This window comes from Mustela lutreola, chromosome 17, assembly GCF_030435805.1.
Source record: "Mustela lutreola isolate mMusLut2 chromosome 17, mMusLut2.pri, whole genome shotgun sequence".
NCBI classification, from domain to species: domain Eukaryota; kingdom Metazoa; phylum Chordata; class Mammalia; order Carnivora; family Mustelidae; genus Mustela; species Mustela lutreola.
The window spans coordinates 47431265-47455259 of NC_081306.1; the positions used below are offsets into that span (position 1 = coordinate 47431265).

The window sequence follows — 23995 nt, forward strand, 5'->3', positions numbered from 1 at the left end:
AGTCATTGGTTTTATGTTTATTATACTTTTAGAATATAAACCCTTTATTATATGAGGCCATCTTGGAACAGCTCCCAAGTAGAGGAAAGCGGCGGAGGTCTGCTTCGGCGATAGGTCCGCTCGCCCTCCGGAGGGGGGCGCCCGGAGGTCGGGCTCTGCCATTCTTGTTCCCCGTCTGCTCTTGAAAAGGTGGAAGGCTTGGGCCTTAGGTCTTGACTCCGCATTCTCTCTCCGGTGGCGGGGTCACGTGGTGGTGGGGATGGCGCGGGGTGTCTCTTCCGCACGCCAGCGGAGGTCGCGCCCGTGGGGGCATCGGGGAGCTTGTCGTCCGGCACCGTGGTGCCCTTCAGTTGGGCAATATGGTTCTGTCGCTCCTGTGTTAATCGAAAGTGACGGGTTTTCTGCGTGATATTTGCTCACAATAAAAAAAATCAGAAAATGTACAAAGAAGCAAGAAAAAGTTATTTATAATTCCACCACATCGAGGCAGAATGACATCTCATTACTGTCTGAATCCTTTTTATTACTAGGGATGGCCCACCTAGTTTCGTGTTTGTTATTTATTTCTTTTGTTCTCTGAATTGTGTTCATGTTTTTTGTTCATTTATCTGTGTTCTTTGGGTTCTCATTATCTTTTCTCCTTCTAAGTCCTCTGAAGTGGGTTGTTTTGTTTGTTTTGTTTGTTTTTTGCAGTTTACTGTTTTAATTTTATTATTTTTCTGATCAGAGGTTTAAACATATTACCAAACTATTAAAGATCCTTCAATATCCAGAGTCCATATAAATATTCCCATACATTTTTATGTCGCTTTCCTTATATTTTGAGTTCTGCATTCAGCCATTTCGTCTGGCTGGCTTCGTCAGAGGAGCGTGTGGCTGTTGATTTTAGGGTTGTGAGTTGAAGCCTCACCTTGGATGTACAGATTACTTGAATAAGTAAATAAACTTGAAAAAAATAAATTACTTTTAGTGTGTAGGGGAGACTCACTGTGTCACCCAATAAAACAGTCCCAACACTATTTACTATATGATCCTTGGCTTACTGTTTGTGGACCTTTCTTGGCATAAATTCTCCAAGATCAGATCTGTCTCTAGAATCTTCTATTCACGAATCTGTCCTCTCGTTCTTGATTCGATGATAGTCACTTTATGTTAGATTCTAACATCAAGCAGGTCTCTGGGCTTCCTTAACGCCCTTCCCTCTTTAACAGTTTTGTTACTTATTCTTCGCTGTTGATTGTTTCTGGTCGGTGCTGGAATTAATTTGTCAAGTGCTAACATTGTTTCTGTAGAAATCTTTGAACAAGTAACATCTGTAGTATTTTTAACTTAGGAAAGGGATGCGTGTTTGATACAGAACACTGGAGAGGACAGTCAAATATAAAGAAATGAGCATGTTAGAAAAGAGAATTCCACCAAGGAAGCTGGAAGATCCGAATGACTTTACTAAGCAATTTGAGAACTGGCAGCCTCCCATCTAGCAAATGGGGGGGGGGGGGGTTCCGGGAGTTGTGCAAAATGAAGGATTTTATAGGAAGGGGGGGATGAGACGTTCTTAGCAAAACAAAGGATCGTTTTAGGGAGGGTCACCCTCCCTGAGGGGAGGGGCTGGGGGTCTTCTTAGGTGGGTTGCCTCCTTTTACTTTGGGGCACAGGGAAGGGCTTCTGGACCAATGACCTCTTCAGCGCTGAGCAGAAAATGCCTAACTGACAGGTCAAGACCCCATTTCTGGGGGAGGCTGAAGCGGCAGTGAGGTCAGGTATGAAGCCCCAGTTCGGCGACCCAACTCGGCATGAGTAACATCTCGGTCATGCCTGTGGCTTCGCTGAACAAACAGAAGCCGTCCCGAATCCCTCCACTCGGACCTTCCTTGGGAAATCATCTGTTTTCAGAGGCGGGGACAAGAGGCTTTGGCGTCAGGTGTGTCTGGGTGTCACGTCTGGCTCTGCGCACCCCTCGCTTGCCTTTGGGCTGGTGACTCTGAGCCTCACTTTTCTTATCAGTGCAGTGGGTACAGCCGCATTGCTATCTCACTGTGGAAAGTAATGAGCCGACGCAGACACTGGAAGCTTCTTGGCACAGCGCGTGGCTGCAGAGTCTGGGCTCCCGCATGCGTGGGCGTTTTACGGCCCATCTTCCACCCCCGTCTGGGACCAGAGGGCTCGCTCTTGGCTTCTCAGGTGATGGCCAAGGGCAGGAGAATGCTTCAATGCTCGGGCCTGGAGCGGCACGACCCCTTCCTCTTGTTCTGACGGTTAAAGCAAATCGTGTGGCTGCACCCCGATCTCATGGGTGGGAAAATAGACTTCACCTCCTTCGTGAGGAAGCCACCCTGCGGAGGGCCTGCGTACACTGAGGGGTGAAGGATTAATGCATTTGGCCACGCAGGGTCCACAGAACGGGGTACACTGCTCCGGCAGGTCAGGAAGGGTGAGGGCGTTTGCGGATTGAGACGGGCAGGGTCCTGTTAGCTGGAAACAGAGCGAGGGGCTGGTGTGTCAGACCTGACTCTGACTGGGCAGGGCCTGCCTTGGGGGAAGACTTTCTGGGTGGAGGGTGAGAGCCCCGAGGACAGAGGGGTGGCCCACTCGTGGGGATAAACGGACGTGTTCTCAGGGTCCGTGTCCCTCGGCTGGACGGCTGCTTCGGCCAGGGCATTGAAAGGAAAGGTTCCGGTTTGGTAATGTGTTTCTCATCGTGGGGCTGAAGTTCTAGAAGACGACTTTAACCCCAGATTGGAGCTCTGTGCGGGGCTAGGGTGGGGGACTGATGCTTTGGCTGAAATCAGAATGTTCTAGGTCCTTCTGTTCTTCTGAGGAATCAGGTTGACCATGGTTTGGATCTGCTGGGCTTCGGAACACGGTTCTTTATTAGTTCTGGTTTGCACCATTTCCTCATGCATTTTGGCCCTCCTGCAGCCGGGGGGGCGTCCCCCTCCACCACGCTCCCCTTCCGGAGCTTATGGGGTAAGGACCATGTGTGAAGGACTCAGGCAGCATTTCCCGCACCGTAAGTGCAGGAGGTTTCCTTGGCTCTGGCCTGAAACTGTCTGTATTAATACACCCTTAATTGCTTTTAGAGATTCTGTTCCCGAGCCATTGCTTAATGAAACTCTGGGTTTTTTCTTTTCTTTTTCCGTTCTCGTCCGTTGACTGTAACAGGATAAGCTTCCTCGCCGCCAGACAGACCCACGTGCCGAGCCGAGAAGAGCAGCCTCCTCCCTTGCTTCCCCCGGCTCTGGGCCTCGTGGGTGTGGTTCCTCCCCTCCCTTCTGAAAAAACTGTGCTGCACAATGCAGGGGACTGTGGTCAGGGTCCAGGGTCAGAGCAGGTGAATCAGTCCTTTTTTGCTTGAAAACTAAAAACCTTCTGAAGACAGAGAGACATGGGTGGAGGTTTGCCTGTGTCCTGACCTCGCACTGCGCCTTGAAACTGGCCTAGCAGCCTCCTGGCCAAGGAGAGTGGAGTTTCCTGGATTTTCTGGCTGAAGACCATGACCTTGTCTTTGGAAAGGCAACTCTGCACCCCTTGGAGAGACTCCTCAGTAAGCCCTGGGGGAAGAAGTCACACTTGGCCATCAAGCCCCGTAGGTAATCAGCTCAAAGATCAAAAACATTTGGGGAACATTCCAAAGTAGGAACTAGGCTGGCTTGGGAGGCCTCCAGGCCTGTTGATCCTTCGGTGCTTGGAAAGAGGGCTTGGGGCTGCCTGGCCACGGGGCATAGACCGACTGCCGTGCCAGGGGCGGGGGCGGCGGGGGTGCTCCTGCCAGGCTTCTGCAGGAAGCCACGGAAAGAGGTGTGACTTCTCGCCCCAGAAACAACAAATCCTCCCATAGCACAACATCCTACATTCCATATCAGGGGCTTTGTGGGCTTTGTGGAACCCAAGGCAGGAGGCCGTGCCAAGCATATCGATTCGTGAAAATGGCCCCAGTGCGACTGGGCAGGACACAGAGGAGCTCAAACGCTGAAGTAGGCAGTTTGTCCCAGAGACTGCTCTGTGTGGGAACTGAGCTAATGAGGTGTGGTGCTCCTTCCCTGACAAGTGCAGAGCTCAACCGAGGAAATTAAACCACTCAGCAAAGCGTGTGTTCTCCCGCATAATGAGCGGTCCAGCGGCGGGGCCTGATACGTCTCCGTCGCCCAGCCCCGTCTTATTTTGCAAGGCTTGCTGTTGCTAAAAATGGTACCAGTCTTGCCTCGGATTCCGGGAGAGGCTTGATGAGGCACGCGGCAAGAAAGGGGATGTCGGCCTGGTTAATGCACTTGACCCAAACGGGCTTCCGGAATCTGCGTTCTGATTAGTAAATCAAAGGAGACAGCAGGCAGCTGAGTCCCGGATGGGCTCCTTTTCAAGTGTGGGGGTGCCATCCTTGATGTTAGGATTCGGGAGGAGATAAGTGATGCCTTTGATCGTAAGAAGAGCAGAGGGAAGAAATGGGGGAGGTAGGAGGGTTTTCATTTGTTCCTGCAGTAACGGTTTCTCTGCCAGGGACTGTGCTGGGCCCCAGGGACACACAGTGAAGGGAGTGGGGGAGGAGAGTGAAGGGTCCCGGGTGGCAGCTGGCCGTGGGGAGAAAGCAGCAGAGGACAGGGGGCCTGACATCAGGCTGGGGGCCCAGGGACGTGCCTGCGGCTGGGGCTGGACCGGGATGGGCGTGTTGGGCAGAAGGAAGGGCACTGGAGGCAGAGGAAAGAGCGTGAATGGAGAGAGGGCTTTCCCGGTTCTGCGAAGGACAGCGGTTTCCCGTCGATGGAGGCAGCGGGGCAAGGTGAGGTCGGAGGAATGCGCTGGGGTGGAGCTGGGGGCCGGGAAAAGGAGCTGGAACCCAGCCCTGAAAGCACTGGCAAGGCAAGGAGATCGCAGAGAAGAAGAGTGCCGTGATTCCCCTTGCGGGTTAGGAAGGCCGGGCTGGCTCAGTGGGTGGGACACGCACCCTTGTAAGGCTTGTAAGTTGGAACCCCATGTTGGGTGTTTATATAAAAATGCAGTTATTGACGAGGCAGGAAGGAGACAGATCATGCTGGCAACAGAGCAGTGGATAGAACGAGGTTGAGTTGCCCAGGGGGAGGCTGGACAAGGGCACCAGCCGGTGGCTTCCGGTGTCATTCAGGTGGGAAGTGATAAGACATGGAGCTTGGGCAGTACAAATGGGAGGCAGGGGTGAGCGTCATAAAGAGATCCTAAAGGTGGCAGAATCTTCAGGATTTGGTGACTGACTGGACGTGGTGACCGTGTCATGATTCCAGCTTGATGCCCGCGAAGAGAGAGCATGGGCTGCCCCCATGATGTGGATGGGAAGGCACAGCAGAGCAGGTGGCCACTTTAGGCAGGCTGAATTAGCGGGGCCTAGGAGATGTCCCATGGGAAGTTAGCGGATGCTTGAGTGAAGGTCCGAGTGAGTCATGTGGGTTTGGAAGTCGCCAGCGTGACAGCAGGAGCCATAGATTTGGATGAGGTCAGCCAAGTAGAGTCTATAAAGTGAGACCAGGAGATGGGAGAGAAGGAGCCTTGAGGAAGTCAGAGATTTGAGGGACTAGCAGAAAGGGCAGCCCAGAAAACAGAACAGGTGGCCAGGGCTCATCATGGTGGGGAGAGGGGAGCCTGGGCATAGGTGAACCCTAAATGTGTGGGCATCCAAGAGTAAATCACGTTTATGTGAGGAGAGAGGCAACCGTGTTGGCTCCAGCAGAAATGATGCTCAACTAAGGTCAGGTTGGGAAGTGTCCCTGGATTCTGGCCACGTGGATATGCTCAGAAGCTAACCAGAGCAGTTCCTGTGGAATAGGGCAACCTGAAGCCAGATGGGAAAGGAGTGAGGACCTGAATGGGAGGTGGGGGAGGGCGGCAAGGAGAAGAAAACAGTGATTGAGGCTGTGGGAGGGGCCTTTTTTGTTTAAATGGGAGAGACCTGGAATGTCTGCTCCCGAGCACTGCTCCCTTCCAGGGAAGACACACAGACAGGGAGCAGACTTGGGAGGTCCAGAGGTTTGCAAGGGGCCCGTGGGACTAGGGAAATGCTTCTCACATTTCCGCCTGTAGGGGATGCACCGTTGGGCTTGGTGGGGGTTCTGGGTGGCGGGTCTGCCTGATGGCCAAGCGATGCCTCTCTCCTCACATAAACGTGATTTACTCTTGGATGCCCACACATTTAGGGTTCGCCTATGCCCAGGCTCCCCTCTCCCCACCGTGATGAGCCCTGGCCACCTGTTCTGTTTTCTGGGCTGCCCTTTCTGCTAGTCCCTCAAATCTCTGACTTCCTCAAGGCTCCTTCTCTCCCATCTCCTGGTCTCACTCTCATGTTACAGGCCTGGACCACTTTTGGAAATTCCTGCCGGTGGCCTTGATTCCTTATGTGGAGTAGGAGGCATGCTTCCCTGCCTGAGGGAGATGGGCCAGAGGAAGGTGGTAAAATCCAAGAGCAGTGAGTGGGGGCGGGGAGAGAGCTCCTCTGAGGGCTCCATGGAGACTGGAAGCCTGGGGTTTGTCTTGTCATCGGCTGCAGACGGGAGGCCTTCTCTGCCTCTTTATCTGTCTCTAGCATCTATTGTCTTAATGTTTATGGCTACATGTAGGTAGATCCATAGGAAGAGAGAGGGAGAATTAGAGGGAGATTTATTTCAAAGAATTCAGCAAACGTAAGTGTGGAGGCTGGCTGCCGTGTCCCAGCTCTGCCCGACTCATCCACAGCTTGGAGACCCAGGGAGGAACCCATGTTGCATCCAGACTCCAAAGGCGGTCTGCTGGTAGAATTCCCTCTTCCTTTCTCGTGAAACCTTCAACTGATTGGATGAGGCCCACCCACATCATGGAGGGTAATCTGCTTTGACCCAAGCCCACTGATCTGAATGTTAATCTCATCTTTAAAAAAAAAAGTACTTTAGGCACATCTGGGTGGCTCAAGTCAGTTAAGCATCTGGCTCTTGGTTTTGGCTCGGGTCTTGGTCTCATGGGTCATGAGATTGAGCGCCGTGTCAGGCTCCATGCCCAGTGGGGGTCTATTTGGATATTCTCTCCCTCTGCCCCTTCCCCTACACATACTTGCTCATGCGTGTACATGCTCTCTCTCTCTCTCTTTCAAATAAATACATAAACCTTGAAAATAGTTGAATGAAGTACTTTCAGAAATATCGAGCGTAGTTTGACCAAAATACCATGGCCCAGCCACGCTGACCCATATAATTAAGCGTTACAGTCAGCTGGACTTGCTTTGGGATCGGACTTCACAGTCTGACCCCACCTCCACAGTGAACCAGAGAGAGGAGGGAGCAGCTTGTCTCCTTGTTGGCGAAAGAGTGAAGTTGTTGGTGCCGTAAAAACTGTGTGGAACATTCCGAAGTTTTCTGTCAGTCGGCATGTGTGGGATCAGTGTTCGTGGCCATTTCCGGGCTCAGGAGTGTGGCATTTTTGCAATAGGGCTTCCAAGGAGGAGACTCATTTCTGTTCGCAGTTGATCACAGCCCCTGGCTTGGCTGGTGCAGCTTGAGTTGGCGCACACGGGCCACATCTTTGGTCAGACATGCGCCTTTGGTGCTTGTGGGCTCACGGGGCTCAGGCAGCAGCTACGAGATGACTGTGCGACAACTTGCCATTCCTTCCTGGTCACTTCTATCTGCAACTGGACCCCACTGTTTGGAAAGTGCATCCCACTGCTAAGTGGCTGGGCCACCTCAGTGCTTTCTTGGGGATGGCGCCCCTGGGCCTCTCGGTTTGCGGTGGTGGGATGTGCATGGGGAGTGTCTGCGTGGGTCAGTGACGGTGCGGCTACCCAGGTCAGGGGAGCGCGTGTGCCCGTTCTGAAGTGCAGGGGATGGTGGCACGGTGCGGTCATTCCAGGTGTGCTCTCACACGTAAGGCACATTCCAGATTTGGAAGGGAGACATTCACAGACCCGGAGCCTCCATTTTGGAGTGGATCTGAGGTCGTGTGGATGTGACGTGGCGGCAGGCACTTCCAGAAGGAGCCCTCCCCCTCCCCACCTCTGCCCATGGCCGTGGAAGAAGAGGGTGTGATGTGTCCGCCCCACTCCCGTGACGTCCTCGAGAGCTTTCTTGTTGGAGTGTGGCTGCTCTTGGGGTCAGGTGGCGTTTTCTGACTCAAACTGTTGGACTCCACGTACTTCCTGCCTCACGTTTTCCTCCACGGTGCTGGCATGTGCTGGGATGAGCCCTCATCAGTGGACCTTTATGACCTCATGCCTGTCTTTGGTGCGCTTTGAGAATGAAAACGAGTCGGCCTGGCAGGAATTGGCAGAGCCTGACGTGAGTCTGTGGTTCCAAGACTTGGCTCTTCACCGCTCCATCTCCGGACAGGCTTAGCTAGGTTTCTTCCGGAGGCCCCGGGGGAGACCAAGCAGGGGGCCCTGGTGCTTCTGTGCGTTCAGAAGTGCTCTCCCTGTCTGCATGTCCCTCTGTTCTCGCCCGTGCGGGTTTGATCCGTGGATCCAGCTTTCCAGTTCGTGGCTTCTCTTCCCTTGTCCTCCTGACCCAGCGCAGACCGGCCGCCCCTTCTGCTGTAGGGACAGCTGCTTGGCACTTAGCCCTGACTGTGTTGCATCCCAAGCTGCCTGGCTCTAAGTGTTGAATGTTGGTTACCAGCAGCAGGATCAGAGCCTGGGCAGAGCTGGGGACTCTGCTCCCTCCCTGGGATGGGGCGACACGGGGCAGAGACAGGGGCGTCCTGGCACCCAGGGCTGGAGCTGACGGCGAGCAGCCAGCGAGGCTCTGCAGAGTGGCCACATGGTGACCGTCCTGGTGAGCTGAGTGACCGGGAGAGATTGGGTAGGCCCTGGAAGGGGGGCCCTCACGGTAGGGCTCCCGCCCTCAGGGTAGGGCTCCCACCCCCCGCCTTGGCCAGACAGGGGCCTCTGGGCGACTTTTCACATCAGATGGTGATGCTCACGCCCAGGCGCCCTTGCTGCTTTTCAGACTTGTTGTATGACTCAGGGCAGGTGACTTCACCTGTCTGGGCCCCCAGTTTCCTCATCCGTGCAGTGGGGATGATAATACTACCTTCCTCCTAGGCAGGCTGCTGGGAGGATTAAATGAGATGGAACAGTCCATAGAAGCTTCCAGAAGTTTCTGGCATTATGTGCATAGGATTGTCGTGGTCAGCGTCGTCGTCATCAGCCATGAGTCCCCTGGACCACACAGAGTCTGAAGTCTTTTACAGCTGTGGGGATGCTGGGGTCATTTCTTTGTTCCGGGCTTGGCAGGCTGGGTCACAAGTATGACTTGGCACCCCTGACCCGTACCACACTGGGGTCGTGTACGTTGTCCCCTTAAAAGGGGGTCATGGGCAGCCTCTGACAGGGCCTGGCCTGCTCTTTGATCTGTGTTTTCTTCCTTGCTGGAGGCCCAGCCCTTGACCTTCAGTCGTGTCAACCGTGATCCTCTCTGGTGGGTCCTGAGGTGGCTTGACCTTTGGTCGTGTCAACCGTGATCCTCTCTGGTGGGTCCTGAGGTGGCTTGACCTTCGGTCGTGTCAACCGTGATCCTCTCTGGTGGTCCTGAGGTGGCCGGTTCTCCCCAGCTCTCCTCTCCTTACTCTGCATCCATGGAGGGAAATGGCGGGCGCTTTGGGTGATAAGTGAAGGCCATGCCAGGGACTCTGGGAGAGGGGGAGCAAGCATCACTGTCCGGGACATACCACGTTCAAGGAAGTGGCCCAGGCGTCTGGACAGATGGACGCACAGACATCAGGACAGACGTCAGGGGTCCGAGGCATCTCACTTGGTTGGTTACTTGTCTCTGCTTTCTTTGCCCCATGAGCTCAGTGTGGCAGAGACTGGTTCCTTGTCAGGCCTCTGGGGAGAGGGCTGGGCCTGCGTTCTCTGGGGTCCCTTCACGCGCGGACGGAAAATTATCCAGACCTTAAGGTTTTCCTGCCGACCCTCTTCTTTCAGACATAACGGTTTGCCGCTCACTGACCCATTATTGAAGGGAAACCTGTGGTTTCTGGGACCCAGAGCTGAGCCTGGGTGGAGGGAGCGCACGACCCCCAGCTACGGAATCGGAATTGCAGTTTCTGGGGCTCGTTCTGTCTACTCGTCATCTGCAGCACCTCTCAGCTTCCTCTCACCTGCGTGTGGGGCCTGGACGGCGGTCGGGGAGTCAGAAGACACGCCTGATTCTGCAGGTTCCGTTGTCTAGAGACAGTCTTTGGCCTGGCCGCTCCCTTCCCCAAGTCCGCCTGCCCGGCTGCCTGGCACAGGCCATAGCCGGGACCCCCGAAAGCACCATGCCCCCCACCGAGGCACCGGGTGCTGAGCACCTCCCGCCCCCTTGGCTCTGCGGGGACCTGGGAACCACGGGGAGGGCTTCTTTCAAGTCAGCCTGAGGGCAGCGGGGGACACTGGTCTGTGTGGTTTGGTACACCGTGTGGGGGCATCCAGCCGGAACAGGAATTCAGCTTCCACTCCTGGGGGCAGAGCCGTATCCGTGCCCTTTCCCCGGGCGATCTCTCCGGGCGATCTCTCCGGCGATCTCTCCGTATCTCCGTACGTTGTCCGCGGCCTGCCGGCCTCTGCTGCCTCGTGCCTTCCTTCCCGCGCTCACTTCTGCCGTGAGGCACAGGGTGACTGATGGGGAGCCATGTGCGCGTCCGTCTGCACCTACCCAGTGCTTTAAAACTGCACTGTCCTCCGCTCGAGAAGATTCCACACGTCTTCTCTGTCGCAAGCAGTGAGCCAGGTCCAGGGATTTTTTTTTTTTTTTTTTTTTTTTTTTTTTTTTTTTTTTGAGGCAGAGTTGACTCCCTAGATACTGAAGACCCAAGAAGGAATGCTGATTTTCGTAATACTGACTGTATTCATCTTGTCTGCCCACTGGGAAAGCCCGAGGACGCAGGGCGCAGGAGAGGGTGAAGCGTGAGCTGGGTCCCGCAGGAAGGGTCTGGGTGAGGGAGCCGGGAAGCCGGGCTCATGGGGACGGGGAGGACACAGAGGGACGACGGGAACAGGCGACAGCCAGGACGACTGGGTCTTCCCGTGAGTCTGTGCGTTGCATTTTTACGGGGTCTCAAGTGACCTTTATGGGCACCTTAGCCAGGCACCCCAGCGAGGCACACACATCTCAGGTGCAGAGATGACGAACCAGGAGTGGCGTGCTCAGGGTGACACGTCCAGCGTGTGACCGAGCTCTTCTCGTTTTTGAAATCTGCCCCTCCCTGATTTCCTGCAGGGCCACCTTGACCCATGAAGGGGCCGGGGGAGGCCGTTCCTCTAAGGTCCCACATCTCCCCTTCACCCGGCAGAGAGGCCCGACTCACACTGAGTCTTGATTGCATCACGGCCCCGGTGCCTGTGGTGAAAAGACGGTGCTGGTACCACGCACTCTGGTCTCTCCACTTCTTAATTCCAAGCCAGAAGGTGTTAAAAACAGAGGACCAAAGGCCCCAGCCCTGGGGATGAGCACTCTGCAGAGGTGGGTGTGTACGGCGGGTGTGCGCTCGTGCGTGGGTGGGTGAGGGATCCGGGCTCGGGGTGCTTGAGGGGCTCGGAGAGACCTTCCGGGGCAGCCTCCTCCCTCGGATCACCTCGCAGTAAAGGAGATGATTCCCGCTGACGGCCCGGGAGCCCGTCAGTAACCGTCCCCCCCTCCCTGGCAGCCCCCAGAAGTGAATTTACAGCGACATGGTAAAAATGAGGCTCCGTGATCAATGGGTCCCCAGACAGTCTCCTCCAGGAGACACAAATGTGTATCGTAACAAAACTTTATTTTCTCCCGAAAATTGCCTGCATGATTAATACGGCCTGACATGGCCCAAGCTGTTCTGCATTAAAAAAACAAGCCGTTGTTCTGCCTCCTTCTTCAGTGCCGTCCGTCTCACTCGGTCCTTCATCTGGTTTCCTTTGTTTTCTCCTCTGATGTGCATGCTCTCAGCTTTTCGGTCTTGGGCAAGGGGGAAGAGAACGCATGGAAATGCCCTAGCTTGCTCTTCATCCCGCTGGGTTCCCGCTCCGTGTGGCCGCCGAGGCCGTAGACGCCCATTCGCTGGTGCTCCCGGGACAGAGTGTGGTGCTCTGGGGACTGAGCCAAGCAGAGCACGTTCCCTGGGAATTAAACCACCTCTTAGGGGCACCTGGGTGGCTCACTGGGTTGAGCCTCTGCTTTTGGCTCGGGTCATGATCTCAGGGTCCTGGGATGGAGCCCCGCATCGGGCTCTCTGCTCAGCGGGGAGCCTGCTTCCTCCTCTCTGCCTACTTGTGATCTCTGTCATAAATTAAAATAAGTAAATAAATAAATAGACTGCCTCTTCAGTCACCAGGAGCTCTGCACCTGGGGTCCGGCCTCGGTGACAAGGAACTCTTCTCTTTCCTCTCCTGGGAGAGCTGCTCTGAGGGAGGACCTTCGAGGCAGGCAGCCCCCGCTCCTGCCCCACCCCAACAAGATTTTAGGAAGAGTCGGGGTGTCTCGGGCAGCACGCTTCCGTGATTATGATTATTCACGTGTGCATTTTAGGTCCTAGAATGCAGGCTGCACCGTAACAGGTCTCCAGGAGACGTCTCTTTTTGGGTTTCCCCAGACGCAGATGCTGAGACAAAGATTTGAGTGCGTCAGTTGATGGGGAGGTGGAGAAAACCCCGCTAGGGGCTCGGGAAGTGGCGCCCGGAAGGGAAGGCGTCCCCGAAGGGTGTGGGTGACGAGATCAGCGCCCCCGCGGGCCTCTGGGAGCCGGTGTGAAGAACCCCTCAGAGTCAGCCGCTCCGGGGTGAGCGGGCGGGGACTAATGCGCCAGCTGCCGGCAGGTGGGGGCAGAGTGGGGCTTGCGTGGCAGCCAAGGAGGCTCCAGGCAGGGAGATGCTCCCGGAGTGGGAAGTCGGGCAGGGGGCACCGAAGTGGGATCAGGTAAGTCTTGGAGAATCGGGGCTGGGTCCTTTAACAGTCTCCTTCTTAGGTTTTCACCAAGAGGGGCCCAGGGAGAGCCCGTGACTTACACCTTGGGAGGACGTGTCCATACCGGTCCCTAGTGCCCACGTCTTCTCCCTCCTCTGACTCCCCCCTTCCCGCTTCTCCCCCCCCCCCCAGGTGCAAGGAGCTGAAGTACCCCAAGGAGCTGCCGCAGATCTCCATCATCTTCATCTTCGTGAACGAGGCGCTGTCGGTGATCCTGCGGTCCGTGCACAGCGCTGTCAACCACACGCCCACACACCTGCTCAAGGAGATCATCCTGGTGGATGACAACAGCGACGAAGGTGAGGGACGGCCCAGCTGCTGTGGAGAGGAGCGAGCGTGATGTCAGTAGCGGGGCAACGCCACCGGCGCTGAGACGGGAGCCCACGAGTGTTTGCCTCCCGGCCCTGGGGCATGCCTGCAGGGTGCGAGGTGTTCTGAGGAGGACATCTGGGCGAACACTGGTCCGTTAGACCGCCCAGTGCTAGACGGCCCTTAAGATTTCATGCCTGGCCGCTTCTCTAGACTCATTTCCCTTCTCCTCATGACCTCAAGTAAGTAGATGACACCCAAGGGCTGACTTCTCCCACGCTCCCCGCCCCCAACCGTTGCCATTGTCCTGTGATGGGGACCGTTCACCTTGTATCTGAAGTCCCCTCTGGGCCATTGTGCTCATAAAGACCATAGGTAGGAATGAGTGGTGTTCTCAGGCCTTTCATGGTTCAGCTCTGTTGGGAATGATGGCTCGGTGAAGAAATCCCAAACAAACGAGTGTTGGGCAGCGGTAATAGAAGTCCTCTGAGACCTTTGGAGACCAGTCAGCGGGCAGGCCTGATGTCCGGGTGGGGGTGATGGGCGGATTGGTCTTGCTAATCGTGCCTTGATGTTGGCTCTTAGCCTCCAGAATTCCCTGTGCTCACTGCAGGGAGAAAGCCCCACGGGCTGATGACATAGAAGAAGGCCAGCCTCGTGCTTCAGGCCGAGGAAGGATTAGGGGTAGGCTGACCCCCTTGCTCTCGGCATGATGAGTGGAGGAGGATTTCCCCGTGTGTGTTCCCAGGTCAGGAACAGGTGGAGAAGTTAGAGGACGATGCCACAGGTCCTGGGTAAAACCTGATTACAGCCAGGAGCTGTGGGCTGGGCCTGTCACGTGTCAGCAGCCCAGGTGCTGTCGGCCACCTGCCCCTTCTGAGCAGGCTGACTGTCACCCAGAGGGCTCAGGGTCCCTGGGTCCAGCTATCCGCCCGCCAGGGGATACCCCCTGCCCTGGGGCCTTGAGGTGCTGAGGACCGATGCAGCACTTGCTGTATCTCTCACAACCTCACTTTTCTCTTTTGACCCTTGCCCATTTCATTATCCATTGATCCTTCTCAAACGGACATCGATGGTCTCCTTGTGAGAACATGGCTCATTCTGTTCCCTGAAGCCTCCAGGTTGTCTGGTGAAGTCGTCTCCCTGACGTGGCTCCCAGAGCCCCTCGATGCAGCCTCCCTCTGAGCCCGCCAGGGACCTCCTGCTTCAGTAGAGGGAATCCCCAACCCTTTTGCCAGCCAGAGTCCACCCAGTTGTTCCCCAGGTGTCCCCTGTGTGTCATCTCTTCAGAGATCTCTTTTGCTGACACCCTAGGGCCCTTGCTCTGTGCTCCTTCCGCTTCTGACGCACGCAGCTGGTGATGCCTCTGTGTCTGGCAAGCGGCTTCTCGGGGCTGGGCAGGACTTGGTTCCCCATGGCCGGGCTGTTTAGCCAACCCTCGGGGAGCCTCACCCAGCCCGGGAGTGAGTGATGAAGGACAGGGTTGGCATGGGGCCAGCGGGAGCCGGCAGCGGTGGCTGGAGGCAGGGCAGAGAAGAGCAAGCAAATGCAGGGAAGAGAGCTGGTGGTCTCCTCTGGACTGACTTGGGGGGAGGACTCACTGCCTGTGCGGCTCTCCCCACTCAGGGAATCTTGGAAGAGCTCAGCCAGGGAGGAAGAAACCAAAGTCAAGCCAGTCCCACCCAGAACACAAGTGGCAGTGGTCTCCAGAAGGTGACTTAGTTTGGGCTCCCCCAGAAGCTGACCCTGAGACGAAAGATTGGCACGTGTTAGTGGATTCACGAGGGGGAGAGAACACCTCCAGGAGCAAGGACAAAGCAGGGCCAGGAAGGGAAGGCATCCCCCAAGGGTGTGGTGTGTGGACAGCCCCTGCGCGTGACAGCGCTTCATCCCACGGGGGCATTCGGGGAACGGAGGCAGTGGGAAGCCCACTCCTGGGAGTCAGCCTGCTCTGGGGGGAGGGAGCCGGGGTATTGACGCACCTTCGGCATTCCGTCAGCACCTCCTGGAGCCCTATCCTGGAGGAAATGCGGTCTCTCCAGAGGTCCAAAGTGCTGCTGAGAATTTCTGTTTCTCGCAGATTCCCAGGTGGGGCTGAGGCTACTGTTAGGGACAGCCCGCTGAAAACCACGGAGTTAAGTACTACTCTGATGGTTCGTGGGTGAGAGAGGGTGAGACAGGTGCTTGGCCCAGTCTGAGCACAAAGTTAATTCCCATTCATCTTCTTCTCTGCCCCTCCACCTTCCCAAACACCCAGTGAATCGTAGTGACACGGGCTCCCTCTTCCTTGCCTCCAGCCTCTGTGTCCTCCGGGCGGAAGGGCCTTGCCTCTAACTGGAAGAGGAACTTACTGATATTTCTCTTTGTTGAGATTTTCTTGCTGATTCGTATTATCAAGTTCTGTACGTGTTCTATAGACCCTTGAAAAGACCCCCACGCACTGTCATCGTGGGACTGAGTTCCTGCCAGACGTCGATTTTGTGTATCTGTGTGGACCTGGAGTTTATTTTCTTGAGTCTTTCTGAGGATGATGTTTTAAAATCTCCTCCTACGACGACTCTTCTTTCCTGTGTTCCTAATGATGTTTGATTTCTGTATCTGTTGTCAGTTTCTTTGGCAACTATAGACTTGTGTCTGCATGGCTTCGCTATTAGTGGTGGTTGTCACCATTATGTAATGCGCCCTTTATCTCAAAGGCATATTTTCCCCCTTGCCTTGAGTTTTGTTCATCGAACGTTAATATTGTTATCCCTGCTTACCTTCTGCTTGAGCGTGATTAAACCTTTTTTTCCAGCCTTACCATATTTTCTCATCTCAAAGGTAATGCATGTTTTTTGTAGGGAAATTGAACATTCCCAAAAGGACTTGTAATTGGAAAATAAAATACTGAGCGGAGTAACTGAAGACAAAGGCTCATTCCCCCTCATCCTCCCCTTCCTTAATGCGTATGTTACCTAGTTAAGATCCTATAGTAAAAACAAGTTAGTGTTCTTGTTCTCCCCCTGAATTGTGACACGTAACATTCCTCTTTTTATTCAGAAAGATCTGGGGTACCCAGGCGGCTCAGTCAGTTGAGCATCTGACTTTTGGTTTCTGCTCAGGTCATGATCTTATGGGTTATGGGTTCGAGCCCTGTGTCCAGCTCTGCGCTTAGCGGGGAGTCTGCTCAAAAGAGTCTCTCCCTCTGCTCCCCCACCTCCTCTCTCTAAGATAAATAAATGAACCCAAATAAGCAAATAAATACACAAGATCTGCAAACCTCATTTTTTTTTAAAGATTTTATTTATTTATTTGACAGAGTTCACAAGTAGGCAGAGAGGCAGGCAGAGAGAGAGGAGGAAGCAGGCCCCCTGCTGAGCAGAGAGCCCGACGCGGGACTCAATCCCAGGACCCTGAGATCATGACCCGAGCCGAAGGCAGAGGCTTTAACCCACTGAGCCACCCAGGTGCCCTGCAAACCTCATTTTCATGAGGGTAGAGTGGGCCGTTCTCAGGCTGGTTAAGACTGGCTCGGGTGGGAACTGTAATCCTGTACCTCTTTGGTTATCCCATACATTAAAGAAAAATGAGGCTTTCTCAGAAAAATAAGAAAGAGAAAGAAAGAAAAAGAGAGAGAGAGGAAAAGAAAAGAAAGGAAGGAAAACCTGGCTCGGGGCCTGTGTGGATAAATGTGAGTAAAATCCAGACGACTGGGGATCTGTGCACACAGGCATCTCAGCGACTTGCCCTTGTGGGTTGTTTTTTCTAATGAGTTCTTGCATTCTGCTACAGTGTTGATTCCGGCTCAAGGTAAGCCCAGGTAAGATGAGGGCCTTTGTGGCCATGGGCATTAAACTGAAATCACTGATGCAAACTTCAGCAGCCGTCACTGCTCACCCGATCCAGTGGGCACTTTGCTACTCCGACCTGGTCACCTTTGACATTGTTGGCCGCTTCCTTCCTGGCGCTGACCTCCTCCCCAGTCCCCAGCATCTCTGTCTTCTCCACCTTGACTCCTTGCTTCCAAGGGGATCACTCGTGCTTCTTACCATCAGGACACAGTGGGCACTTTCTCCCGTGCGTGTGTTCAGAATGATCTGCAGATCCATCATTCTGGTGCAGGGCAACTCACGCTCTCCCCTGAGCCCCAAACCTGGGTCCTCTGTGTCCTCTATGGCTTAGGGTCCCTCTGAACTATAAGCTCAATCTGTCCAATGACTGATTTAGCATTCTCTTCTTGGCCTTGGACACCTGCTTCTCGTTTTTTCTCTCCTGTGTCCGTGAAGGGCTCCACCTCCTCTCTGTGTTCTCACCACCAAAGACCGGAAGGCTTTTCGTCTCTCTGTCCGTTCCCTTTCTCAGCATCCCCTTCGTTCCTCTTGAGCGTGATCCTGCCTGGCCGTATCCCGAGCCACTGGTCCTTGTTTAGGTGCTCAGCGTTCTTTGCTTTGATCTTTATTTGAGGGGTTGAGGAGAAGGGGATTTGGGTGCATGGAATTGTATTAATCATAATTCATTTTTTTATGGATTTTTGATTTATTTGTTTGACAGACAGAGATGACCAGTAGGCAGAGGGGCACGCGGTGGGTAGTGGGGAAGCAGGCTCCCTGCTGAGCAGAGAGCCCAATGCAGGACTCGATCCCAGGACCCTGAGATCATGACCTGAGCCAAAGGCAGAGGCTTTAATCCGCTGAGCCACCCAGGATCCCCATCCCTTTAGTCTGTCTTATTTAGAGAAATGTCTGTTCAAAGCTTTTGCCCATTTTTGAAATGTCTTTTCAGCGTAGAACTATAATTGCTTATATCCCATGGCTATACGCTCTTATCAAGTATATTCTGTAAGTATTTTTTTGCAAATGTATTTGCAGACATTGTCTTTTCTCTTGATAGTGTCCTTTGATGCACAAACATTTTTAATTTTCATGAAGTCTGGTTTATTTTTCTTTTGAGTTTTGGAGCTTGTTGGTGTCATAGCTAAGACACCATTGCCTAACTCAAGGTCCCAAAGATTTACATCTATATTCTCTTCTAAGTGTCCTTTGGTTTTAGCTCTTACATGTAGCTCCATATCCATTGTGAATCATTTGTATATGGTTTGAGGTAGGGGTCTGAATTTTTTTTTTCCATGAGGATATTCAGTTGTCCTGGGAGCATTCGTTGAAGAGACCATTCTTTTCCCATCGAGTGGTCATGGCATTTTTGTCAAAAATAAACTGCTTTGTAAATGGGAGGGCTTATTTTTGGACTTTATATCCTGTGTCATTGATCTGTGTGTCTGTCCTGCAGCTGGTATCATGCTGTCTTGAGAACTCTTCCTTTATAGTACATTTTAAAATCAGGAAGTGAGTCTTCCAAACTTCTTCTTCCTTTTCAAGATTGGTTTGTCCATTCTGGGTCCCACGTGTTGACATACAAATTTTAGGACGAGTTTGTCCATTTCTGTGAAAAGACAGTTGGAATTTCGTCAGGTTTTGCATTGAAGCTATCGGTCCGTCTGAGGGGTATCGTCATCTTAGTGGTATTAACGTGCCAGTCCATGATGTGGAGTGTCTGTTTATTTAGATCTTCTTTAATTTCTTTCAATAGTGTTTTGTAGTTTTCAATGTATCAGACTTCCCTTCTTTGGTTAAATTTATTCCTAGATATTTTATTATTTTTGATACTGTTGTAAGTAGAATTGTTTTCTTAATTTCATTTTTGGATTACTCATTGCTCATGTATGGAAATGCAACTGGTTTTTGTATATCGATCTTGTGTTCTTCTATGTTGCTAAACTTGTTTATTAGCTCTGATTGTGGGGCGTGTGCGCGTGTGTGTGTGTTCTTTAGAGTTTCTGTCTAGAATATCCCATCATCTTCAAATAGTGATAAGTTTATTCTCACTTTCCAATCTGAATGCCTTTTATTTATTTTTCTTGCTTGGTTTTCCTGGGTCCTATATTTTTAGAAATGTTTACTCTTTACCAAATGCCTAATATCCCATCATGTCTAGAGCAAGAACATTGGCCCATGTGTATTCTGATTGTTTATAAAAGGCTCCTTGGGAGACGAGAGCTAAGTCATGAGTGAGCTCAGGGAAACACAGGGCTCAAGCAGGGACCCCAGCAGGGACATCTGGCAAGCTGTTGTGTGGACCAGTGCTGGGTGCAAGGTGAAAATCTGGACAGAAGGAATGGCTGCCCTGTGTTTTCTGCCCGTGACCTCACCACGGTGCACTGCCTACTCTTAGGAGGAGGTCAAAGCAGACCATGTCTGAGGGATGAAATGAACGTCCTCAGCTGATCCAGGCAGCAGGCGTGGAGAGAGAGAGAGCACAAACCCTGTCCGCCCATGGCCAGAATGTCCAGTTACCGGGGAGGAGGGGACAGTCCATCCTCACTCAGACATCTTTTCACTCATCAGAGCAGCCAAGATGACAAAGATTAATAAGCGCCCGTGTCGGTGAGGATACAGAGCAGAGAGACTCTCATATGCTTCTCACGAGACAGAACCTCATATCTGGAGAACAATTTATCAATTCATATTAGAAGTTCTTGTCTCAGTTTGTTTCTCGGAGTCCACGGTCTCTCACGGTTCGTCTCCTGCTCTGAGGGAGGGGGCGAGGGGATGGGTTGGCCGATGGCTTTAGGGAGCACTGGGTGTTACACGTAAGCAGCAAACCCTGGAACACTGCACCAAAAACTGAGGACAAACTGTATGGTGACTAACATAATATATATACAGAGAGAGAAGTTCTTATCTCATTCAGACGGCCTGTCCTCAGTTTAAAAATGCGGTATGTTTGCAGGAGAGAGTAATGGCAGCTCTCCTGTATCTGCCTCAAGTCCCCACTGCTTCGCTGTGGACGGAGGCCACGATGGCTGTGTGTCACTGTCACCTGGGATCCCTCCTCACCACCCTCCTGGGGGCTCCTTCGCCCCCTCTTATGCTGAGCTCCACACGTTTCTCTTTTCCTGGCTTCCGTGCTCATTTTGGCGAAACACGACAGCTAGAAGCTTCATTAAGGAAGACCGCAAGGAAGATGAACTCTTCGGAGATCATCCGTTTCTGAAGAAAGCTTTGTCCTCATTTTCCGTGTGACCGATGGCCCGGCTGAGATGGGCGCCCCCTTCTTTCCGACGTTGATGCTCTTGCCTCTTTATCTTCCTTTCAGTGTTTTAGAAGAACAAAGGCATTCCGATTTCTGATCCTCGGTGCGTTTTTTCCTTTTTGGAAGCTGGTGGCATCTTCATTTTGTCCCCACAGTTTTGAAATTCCCAATGACGAGCCTTGGTGTGGGCTCAGTCTTCATCCATTGGGCTGCACCTTTAGTGGCTCCAATCTGGAATCGACTTCTGTCAATTTTTGGAAAATTTCTTGGAATATTTCATGGGTAATTCCTGTCCATTCTTCTCGGTTCTCTATTTCAATGTCTCCCCTGATTCCATCTTTCCCCCCATTTTTCCATTATTAAGCCTCTTGGGCAGAACTTTTCATTTTCTCATCCTTTCTCTGCCGCCTTATCATTCCTTACGTTTTTTGCTCGGCTCTGTTTGCTCTCTCTAGTTTTTATCTTCCTTCCCTTCGATTCAGTTTTTTATCTCTGCTATCATGGTTTTACTTCCAAGTGCTCATTTTTATTCTCTGAGAGCTCCTTTTTATGGCATATTGTTCTTACTTAATAGAAGCAATATGTTTCCTTATCCCCTGGAGGATATTAATAATATTTTGTCTTTTGTTTTGTTTTTCCATCTTTCTCCCTGCACGGTCTGTCTCCACACGTTGCTTTTCTCCTGCTCTTTGCTGTGTGACTTCTGGCCCCCACACTGGAGGCCTCCCCCCTCGGGATCATCGCTGGTTTTGACAGCAGAGGGGTCGTGTGGGCTGGAGCACAGGGCGGGGACGGGGATCTAGGGACAGGTTGCCTTTTGAATGGCCTTCCCTCTGGTCCTCCTCGTTCTGTTTCCCCGATTTACCCACAGTTCAGGAGGCACCTGGTGCTGTTGCCATCATTGTCCTCAAGGATTCTCTGTCCCTGAAGATACAAATTGAGTTGATTCTCAGTGTTTCCCGTGGTTAGCTTGGGGTTCAGCTGCCACACGGCGGTCTGTGTGCTTTCTTACCCTTTCCAGCTTCCCTGATACTGTGCTTTGTGTCTCCTCTTGTGCTTCCTCCTACCTCGGAATAGGTCTGAGTATGGGTCTATTTTATTTCATTTTTTAAAATCCCTTTACTATAGTTTTCAGTGGCTTGGAGTAAGGAAGTGCATCAGATTTATAAGTTAAATTCATCTTCTTATCGTGATTAATACGCCGTATTAGTTTTAATAACTTTTTTTTTTAAGATTTTATTTATTTGACAGAGAGAGAGAAATCACAAGTAGGCAGAGAGGCAGGCAGAGAGAGAGGGGGAAGCAGGCTCCCTGCGGAGCAGAGAGCCCGACATGGGGCTCGATCCCAGGACCCTGCCATCATGACCTGAGCCGAAGGCAGAGGCTTTAACCCACTGAGCCACCCAGGTGCCCCTAGTTTTAATAACTTTTAATTGAATTGGTAAGTTGCTCTCCAGCTCCATGGTTCTGTCCCATGAGAAGACACGAGAGTCTCTTTCTCCATATCCTTCCCCGACACTGACTCTGATTTATCTTCTTCGTCTTGACTGTTCTAATGGGTGAGCAGTGACATGCCTTTAAATCCACTTTTTTGGAATCCTAGTGATAATGGGAGCTTCTTTGTATGTTTTACTGCCTTTATTTTCATAGAAATTTGCCAACTGATGACCCCACCTTCTGTTTTCTCCTGAAGAATTGATCTTTGCCTCACTGATTTGTAAGAACGGTGTATATATATTAAATGAGCTCCTTTCACGTTCATCTATCAGGTGTTTCTCCCAACTTGTGCTTTTCACTTTTTCTTGTTTATTGCATTTTTCTGACAAATGCAAATTTTACATTTTTAAATTTACATTTTACATGTTCAAATCCACTTTTTTGAGTGATGTCCTGAGAAAGTTATTTATCATCCCTAGATGGCACAAATATTCATGCGTATTTTCTTACAGGTAAATTTTTTTTTTTTTTTTCAAAATCAATTCCAAACAGATTAGACATTTTTATGTTCAGGTATAGGAGTTTCAGCACAGAGACCCTTGTCTCCAAGTATGCTTCTCTGAATTTCTTTAATAATCAATCTATTCTCATTTAACCACTGATTTGATGTTGCCTATTTTCATATGCTAAAATGTTCTAGATTTGGAAACAAGGTGGCCAGGTCACATGAGGACTGATTGGTTTGGGAGGAGGGTGAGGAGGAGGGGGTAGTCATAGAAGGGTCCCGGCTCTGGTGACCGGGTGGGTGTTGGCGCCACTCGTTAGGAAGGGAATATGACAGAAGTAGCAGTTGTGGGAAGGAGACTGAGTTTACTGTTCTGGATGTGCCAAGTCCAAATACCCGTGGAAGTTAACGCACCTTCAAAACTCAGGTGAGGGGTAACTGTCGCCATCAAACTAATATTCGTGGCTAGAAATAATATTAGACTAAAGTAATATTAAAATAACAATAGAGACTTCTTTATTTCTACTATCATAATCCTTAATACATTTTTAAATATGTCTTATCAAAAGTTTTCAACTACTTTTTAAAAACTTCCCTCAGGGATGCCTGGGTGGCTCAGTTGGTTGGGCGGCTGCCTTTGGCTCAGGTCATGATCCTGGCGTCAGGGATCGAGTCCCACATTGGGCTCCTTGCTCAGCAGGGAGCCTCCTTCTCCCTCTGCCTCTGCCTGCCTCTCTGTCTGCCTGTGCTCGCTCACTCTCTCTGACAAACAAATAGATTAGAAATCTTTAAAAATAAAATAAAAGTTGAAACTTTAAAAAAATTAAAAATAAAAACTTCCCTCAGTACCTTCTTTGTTCTTGGGCAATAGCATGTGGAGCAAAAGGTAGAATCGAATCCTGTGTGCTGCTGGCCAAGGCCTTACCTTTTCTGATCTCGAGCAAGTTGTGGATAATAGTGGCTTTTATACAGGGATTAAATTGTGAGGTTTAGAGGTAACACTTGCAAAGCGCACGGTACAAGTCCTGGAAATAAAATAAAGGTTGTTTTTACGGAGTGTGCTCACGGTGTTATTTGATTGGCTAGCTCCAGACCGTTCTTCAGCACTACTTCTGTGTCACCTCCCCTGGGAAGCCATCCCGGATTTCCCAGCTGTGGCAGGGTTGGGGGCCCTTTGCCTCTCCTCCCCAGGCACCAGCATGGATTTTGGCGCAGCACTAGGGCCGCTGCGTTGCCTTTGTGTGCCTGTCCGTCTCTGGACTGTGAGACCCTTTAGGGCGAGAACCACAGCTCCTTCTCGCTGCTTTCCCAGCACGCCACTGAGTCACGGTCAGTGCAGATTATTCACTTAAAGTGCACGTGTGCAAAGAGGTTTTTTTCCTACTTCATCCCAGGAGCTTTTTAACTTGGTCTCGTTGTACATATTTGGGCTTCAGCACTGCAGTTCTTTTGGTTGAGGTCTCAGATCTTACCGACCTCTGCTAATCAGCATTGAAGTGTCCTGGTGACCAGGGCGGCCGTATGTCTGCGCACTGGTGCTTCCCTGTGGGCCAGGCACACCCAATCGGGCTCTTCTCTTGGCTGGCGCATTCAGAGGTTGAAACCAGGATGGCTCGAGTTAGAAGACTTCTTTGAGTGGGAGGTCATACCCTCTGGCCTTCCAAAAGGCATTTTGGAGACGGCACGCTGGCATCATTTGCTTTTCTTCTTAGCTTACAATCGCGGGGCTCGGAGAAGTCCTGTGTTTCTGGAAGATAACATTTTTCTGGTGTTGTCG

The 23995-nt window shown here is 52.0% G+C and overlaps 1 protein-coding gene across 3 annotated transcripts in view; it reads left to right on the plus strand.

Moving 5' to 3' along the window:
- The window catches only part of GALNT17 (polypeptide N-acetylgalactosaminyltransferase 17), a 419539-nt gene that overhangs the window by 184110 nt on the left and 211434 nt on the right, over positions 1–23995 (plus strand). For all 3 annotated transcript variants that reach the window (XM_059154782.1, XM_059154780.1, XM_059154781.1), the window contains exon 3: positions 13032–13198. In XM_059154782.1, the coding sequence (XP_059010765.1) occupies positions 13032–13198 (167 nt within the window). The remainder of the gene's footprint in view (positions 1–13031; positions 13199–23995) is intronic.